This window comes from Montipora foliosa, chromosome 7 (genome assembly GCF_036669935.1).
Source record: "Montipora foliosa isolate CH-2021 chromosome 7, ASM3666993v2, whole genome shotgun sequence".
Lineage (NCBI taxonomy): Eukaryota > Metazoa > Cnidaria > Anthozoa > Scleractinia > Acroporidae > Montipora > Montipora foliosa.
This window is the reverse complement of record NC_090875.1, coordinates 33517393-33524892: the sequence shown is the minus strand read 5'-3', so window position 1 is coordinate 33524892 and position 7500 is coordinate 33517393. Positions and strand designations below refer to the sequence as shown.

The window sequence follows — 7500 nt, the reverse complement described above, 5'->3', positions numbered from 1 at the left end:
ATGAAAGTTTTAAATAACATATATTGCATTCAGATGAATATTGTCATATGAAGTATTCAAGACCAAGGGGATTAATTGTTGAAGATTCCCATAAACTTTAATATTGATCGATTCGATTATATACAGCCATACAAAGCACAGCTGACTGCATTTTATAATATATAGATTTAGCCAAGCCTAAAAGCGGAGCTCCCTGGTTATTTATCCTAATGCCAATAGGGTTTGTGAAAATAAAAGGTTTGGAATTGTCCGCGTTTTGATGTTTCCGGTTGCTGCTTTAATAATGAAATCATTTTATTTGCTTTCTTCTATAGAAAAATTCATTGCCTAACTAGTGAATTCAACGGTATAAAATTTTAAGCCAAAAACCCATATCGCACGAATTAGGAAGTGCGAAATCGGTTTTTCCAGTGAAATTTACTTTGCAATTCACCAGTTTGGCAATATTTTTTTTTTCTTGAAACGAATGAGTTTTAAAAGAAAACAAGCACACCCTCAGCGAGCGAATGAAAAAGGGAAAAAAAGGCCATTTCAGAGTCAAATGTCAATAGCCAGTGAATTTGGAATCATGCTAAAATTAAAAGACATAAAAGCAACTTTGTTAGTTCAAGGTCAAAGGAGAGTTTTACTGATGTACTTTATTCCACTTTATCTCTGGAAACAAGACCATTCACATTTTGATGTATTTCATTGAAACACGCCAGGTTGGCTTGGTACAAGAATCGGCAAACTAAGGCAATGCAACCAAGAAAGGACGAACTTCAAACACAATCTGCTCCAACACTTAAATAACGTTTGGGTGCTTTAAACAAACTTCTGAAAACACAAGCAACTGAGATTTCCCCCTAATTTTACGACAACTCATTGCGAATACGTGTTATAACATAAGGGAAAATTTTTCTTGTCACTGTCGAGGCACAACGAAAACCAGTTGGGCAAACGGATTAAAAAAAACACTTGTTCGCTCGCATTTTACTGAAAACAAACAAACAAATCAACTTTTTCTTTATGTCCAAAAGAGTACAGATAATTGTTATTTAATTCTAGTTGACAATAAAAGTTCGATTTTCATTCCTGAACAAAGGAAGAACCAATTAAACCCCCTTTTAAAAATATGCATCCGTAAAAATAACAAACGGTTTAGTGCCCAAGGAAAAAATTTGTGTGCTAAGTATAAGCTATTACTGGTATTCTGTTTTGTCGCTGTCGTTCTCATTCGCTCAGTCCTTTCGTTTCTGTTCTAGACATAGGTCCTCCAGGCATCATGTAACCTTATCAGAGCTTGTAAAGATATGCCAAAAATTGCAATACTGAGAAAAAAGCAGCTCTAAGCAAATTAAAAATAAACATTCAGCTTTAAGTTTACATCCCGCCGATGCTTGACTTGAATAAATGCGAAGCCACTAGTGTGAACCACAGATATCATGATATGTCAGAAACTGGATTGAACCAGCGAAAAATGCAGAAAGAAAACATCTTCCAAACCGTTTTCCACCTGAACACGAAAAGCATCCTTGCATACGGAACCCGCGCCCGCAGTGCGCGCGGCAGTCAAAACTGTGCTATCCTGTCAATCATTTGCCCTTTCACCGGAAACAGTGCATTTCGGTTGTGCGTGTCGATCTACCCCGTCGAAAGGAAGCGATTAAAGTCTTTATTCGCGAAGTTAACTGAAATAAATACATTGTCAATACGGTTTTGCCGTCTTCTTACACTTGATTCGAAAATACTAGCCTGAATTCGTCATAGATTAGTTAGAAAAAGCACAAATAAAAGCCAAAGCACAACAGCTTACGTTCGAATTCTGCTCGCCGACAACCCAAGTTTGTTGACAAGAAAATTGCCACAAAATGTTTTAAATGGTTTTCAGGCCCTCTATTAATAGCGCTTACGTGCATTTTAAATGGAGTATCGGGAAAGAAAAATTGTCAAGCTGATATTTGTTTCGTAGCGAAAATTTGTATAAGCACTACAAAAGTTTGCCCGAAGGAGCACCTTTGAGAAGCTGCAAGGAAGCTGCTGATGAATTTTGCACAAAAACCTCGGCCCCTAACACCGGAAAGCCAGACTTGGAAAGTTTTTCAGTGGAAGGCTCACTAAGGAAGAGTTTGTAGAGCTTGCCCTCCCGCAGGTCGCCAGAAAGGTGCAAACAAGCTGATTCATGTCTGAAAAGAGTAAGATCTAGAAGGTGCAGTCAAATTTTGTTTCTTGTATTGAGCAAAAATTTATTCAAAACTTTTCCCTCACTCCCAAATAAGAACTTGCTGTGTCTTGCAATTCTACAGTGAATTACTATTAGGCCAATACGAGAATCAACATCAAACAGGCAATCCCAGGGGTTTGAGGGAAGAAGAGAACATGGCTTATTTGAACTGGAGATACAGAGTAACAAATTATATCAAAATATTTTAGGGAACAAGGGAAGAAAACCAATATTTAAATTTTAGGGATCAAAAGGCTGGGAACAAGTTTCAAAGTAATTTGGGGAACAAGGAAACACAAGAAAATTTCTAAAGGGAACAAGGACTCCTCTCCCCAGGAGGGCCTCATCAAATGTTCTGCCTCTATCCAACAGCTCAAACAAGCTATTCCAACAATTTTTGAATGACTAACAGGAAAAGAAGACTCTCTAAGATAAACAAATTATTTATAATAATTATCACTTTAGCATGCGAAACAATGCTCAGATGCTTATGAGCACCCTCATGCCCATGTTTGTAAAAAAGCACCATGAAGTATTCCTTGCGGCTGGTTTAGGCATTGTTTCATCTTTCAACATCGGGCAAAATCAAATCAACTCCATTCTCAGAGGGCACTGGGGAAAGAGGCTAGAAGAAAAAACTTGCATTAATCCAATTCTCCCAAGGTAATCTTTACAGAATAAGATTATTGAAGGAACACTTTTGAGTGCCAACCTTAAGCCTTTTAAAACAAGCGCAAACAATATTAATAGTCTTTAAATTCACAAAATGTCAAACAGCATATTTTACTCTCATATTCAATTAGATTTGGCCGCAATATTCTTTAAAACTATGCACAACTATTTAACATAAAATGTGGAACATTTCCTGCCTATCTAAATATTCTGCAAAAGGGCTCCAAAAAGCAACCAGTTAAGTTTTTAGATAAAGATACACAATACATAAAAAATAAATTATTTGATGTGATCAAGACATTGAATGACCAAGCAATAAACAAATGGCAGCAATGTATGTCAGGTTCACAAAGTGGGAAAAAATATTCCTCAACTGATGTTTCAATATGCATATTTTAAATTAATTTTCTATCAACAATTCAAGAGACTGACTTTTCACTGGCATTGATTTACATTTCCATGATAAGTTTTAAAGTGAATCTGGCAACCACAGTGCCCTATGAAATTGGAAATAACTTAAACAAACTCTTTAAACTAACATTTTACAAGGGGCACCATTGTTAATGCCCTGCGAAGAACAAAGATTAAATTGAAAAAAGAGTTGGTCTGGAGTTTATGCACAATGGACAGTTAGTGGCTGCATTCACCAATGTAGAGAACAAACGCATCAAGTTTCTTCTCAAGCAACCAGGTGTTCAAGGAGCTATTCAATTTCTAAAGAACTATGGTAGTGTACAACAGTACCTGGGTGAATTCGGGTATGTGGCCTGAAACTGAAACTTGTGGAGCCAAACAACTTGTTGAGCTTAGTACTTAAACTGGGTAGATAATTATGTCTACAAATATTGTCTATTCAACCAACAGTTTCTCCTAATTTTGTGTACCATTCACTTGTTGGTTACTCAATTAAAAAAATCGCTAATTCAATTAAGGATTCAAGTCCTTTCAAATCATCAAAGTTACTTTGCGCCACCAGGAACAAACGAAAAAATACAAGCAATGAAGACAAACTGCTCAAAAATGCACGACTCCCTTTGAGTCACTAAAAAGTGCTGCATGCTACGTGGATGTTTGCAGAACGATCGCAAGTTGTAATCACTGAAAGAAAACTCCACTCCAGATCTGATAGATGATGGTCGTGCAAGACTCGCCAAGCACGTGGAACACCCAACAGGATTGTTTGTTGTTTGACACAGCAGATGAACAATAAATTGTTCCCCTCACTATTAAGTTCCAACCCGATAAGACCAATCTTGCCCAAATACAACAACAATTTGGGCACCTGGCAAGCTCATCACAAGCCATCGAAGTTGGCATAAAGCAGCATAGCGCTTCACCTGAAGTTCGATCATGATGGACACAAACAAGAGCTGAAAAAACTTCATATGGTCAGACGGCCAAATGCGATTGACCCAACACTCATTAGAGTGGCTCAGTTATCGGACATAAAAGTGCTGAACAAACCAAGGGATTTCGTCGTAAAATTGTTCACTCAGCAACGTCTTCTTCTTCTACAGAATAAAGTTCAAAGGCGATCCTGGTTTTTAATCACATGCTAGACCAATTCATAAACTGGATAAAGTGGATTGGCAAATTGATTGCCAGAACAATGCGTCATTTCTGTCCCGCTGAGTTCAAAGAAGCGACGGTCAAGAGAGTCACAAAAGAAGGCTGAGCGAATGTCCACCGATCTAACCAATCCGAATGTAAACAATTGGCGTGACGTCGAATGGCACAAGGATAGCACAGTTTTTCCCGCTCGCTGAATTCTGATTGGTCAGTTTAAATTTCAGTAGCTCTCACCGTATGCAAGGATTAACTGTGTAAGAACTTTCGTTGATATAATTATAGTGTGGCCATGTAGCCGCACGGAGCAACAGAAAGCGCGCGAAAAATAAAGCCTCGCTTATGTTCAGGTGAGTTAACCTGGGCTGAGCCTGCAATCCAATCAGAAACCAGTACCTGGTCAGCGGTCAACTTAAGAAAAAAACAGCTGACTTCGGTGAGCTCTAAGCTTGAGCACGCGATATGGTCACGTGATATGGTCACGTGATACTGGTCAGCAGATGCATTGTTTTGACAGGTGTCAATTAATCAAAAGATGGTTGTCTCAAAGATGTATGCTGTAAACTATTGTAGCATGATACTGGTCACATTGGCATACATGGAGGGATGGACGGACGGACGGACGGACGGACGGACGGACGTATACACGGTTGATAACGTCATGGCTACAAAACCAAGATTTCTCGCATCGATGGGTTACCATATTTTCTTAACAATGGTGCTCTGCGCGTACCCATTCCGCAGAAAAAAACCTCTTGCAGCAGAATAGACGACTAACCAAGTCTGCGAATCGATCCTGGGCCACATAATGGTGGAAGGCAAGTGTCCTCACCACTGGGCCAGCCCTGCTCCCCTAATACATCAGCTGCTGTACTGTGTATCACAACCCATGCTCTCTATTAATTATATACAGCAAACATCACATACATGTACATTCTCATAGCGGTTTACAATAAGATTCTTTCTCCGGGGTGAGATCAGCCTGTAAAGGCCCCTTTGCAGCCACTTTCAGTCCATACTTGATCTCACTGACCCGCCCAACCCAAACATCAGGCCACAAGGGGTTTGCTCTCTACTGTTCACAATCAATGCATAGGTTCTTTAGCCTCCCACAGTATTGATTAACAGGAAGGGTTGTGGGCCTACGGTTTAAAGTCCTTACCCGAGAAGGCTTGAAAGTCTATAAACCATTGGCAGATGAAATTAGAAAGAAAGAACTTTCTTCTCAGTTATTTTGATTCACACCCTGAGTGTTGGTTGTCCTACTGGGGTTGTGAACCTGCCATCTCAAGCAAAAAAGCCCAATGTTGAATCAGGTAAGCCACAGGTTGTTGGGTTTTTCAGGTTTTTGAATCAGTGTCTCCCAATTCCCCTTGGTCATATAATCAAATCAACAATTAGTGCTATGTGTACATTGCACTATCATGACAAAATTTGCATCTTTTCCTAAAAAGCCATTTTAAGACATATATAATCATGTACTCTGTACAAGAAGAAGAATGCTGTTTACTATTTTTCAATATCTCTTTTTGTTCCAGAGTCAATTATGCAAATATTTAGCCAAGTGTTGACGTCATAAACTCCACCGAATTTTGACCACATGTGATGAAAAGGATATATCTCAGCTTATTTGTGTCACAAATGCTTCAGGTTCTTTGCAGTAAGATTCTAGTAGATGTGCTCCACAATACATGTATGAACATATCAGTTTTGTTACCATGGCAACATACTGGGTACCAAAACTCCCTGGCTTTCCTAGCCACCTTCAGTGTTTTATTTTGATATTTGCCATGGTGCCTCATCTGCATGATCCTGCAAGCATATATACTAGATAATTTGTTTGCAGGTCAAGTTTGTGGCCTTGTTATAATGTTTTTTTCTAGCTTAATTAAGATCACCATTCATATTTAAATCAGGTTGCAGAGGACTGGAAGAGAGTGAGTTGCTATGGGAACCATCACAGCTGTACGCATGTTCCCTGTATTACTATTAGCCTACTACCAAGTGTCAATGGTCTGACTGCTGCAAATTGACCGAGATAGCTCTATTTACATACATGTACTTGATGTTATACTGGGTTTCAGTGAGAGTGAATGTTGTCATCAGTCCTCGACTCATTTGCACATTTTACACATGTTTAACACTTAAATATCTTCAAAACCAATGCAAAGATTTCAAACAGTAAACGACATTTTTAATCTTTCCTGGAAGTCTATGTGATAATTAAACCTAAAAATTCAAGGAATAAAAATTTAATTCAAATAGCACTTAAAATAATGAAATCTCCTTTTAACGTCACCACTCCAAAAGCAACTATTGGGACAGTAAAAAAGAACTTTCCAAAGGTATGTTTATTGGACAGTGCGAAGGCACACCACATGCACATTACCTGTACAGCAGATCCTTCGTTATCACGACGACACCATCCTTCATATAGCTTTGGCGTAACTGATGCTGCATCATCTACAGTGTCCGCTGTCACATTAGCTATCATGTCATCATAATTTGACAGCAATGGGAAACGACACTCTTGCAAAACAATAAAATTATTTTAGCAAATAAACAATATTAGTATAATAACATAGGTGATTATTACAAATTCTCTCAGCTGATTGGTTGCACTTGAGGTGGTTATTAACCTCTTACTAACCAAGCGCGAGGGCCGTACTGGGGAATATCGGCCCAAGGTCGTGACAGTACGGACCGAGCACAGCTCGGTCCGTACAAAAACGACCGAGGGCCAATATTCACCAGTATGGCTCGAGCTAGCTCGGTTAGTAAGTAGTTTATTATATGGTTTTTTAATTACCTTTTGCTTTGTTTTTGCAAGCCCGTAATCGGCCCGTGGGCATTACGGGAGAATAATGCCCTACAATTTAGTCATAATTAGCCAATCAGAGCGCGCGTTATATCGGCTACAAACACAAGCCATATAATAATAGGTGATAATTACCTATAAGCGGTTTTTTCAAATGGCCGCAAGCTGTTCTGTCAATTAAGGTGACAGACAAAGAAATTGATTGTTTTAAAGAAAATGGATATATTTCAAATTGGTGGTT

General features: G+C 38.7%; 1 protein-coding gene across 3 annotated transcripts in view; it reads right to left on the bottom strand.

Moving 5' to 3' along the window:
* The window catches only part of LOC138011861 (uncharacterized), a 48151-nt gene that overhangs the window by 36041 nt on the left and 4610 nt on the right, over nucleotides 1-7500 (bottom strand). For 2 of the 3 annotated variants that reach the window (XM_068859092.1, XM_068859093.1), the window contains exon 2: nucleotides 6831-6970. In XM_068859092.1, coding sequence (XP_068715193.1) covers nucleotides 6831-6970 — 140 coding nt within the window. Of the gene's footprint in view, nucleotides 1-6830; nucleotides 6971-7500 lie in introns of those variants that run through there. The other variant, XM_068859094.1, reaches the window with a different exon arrangement.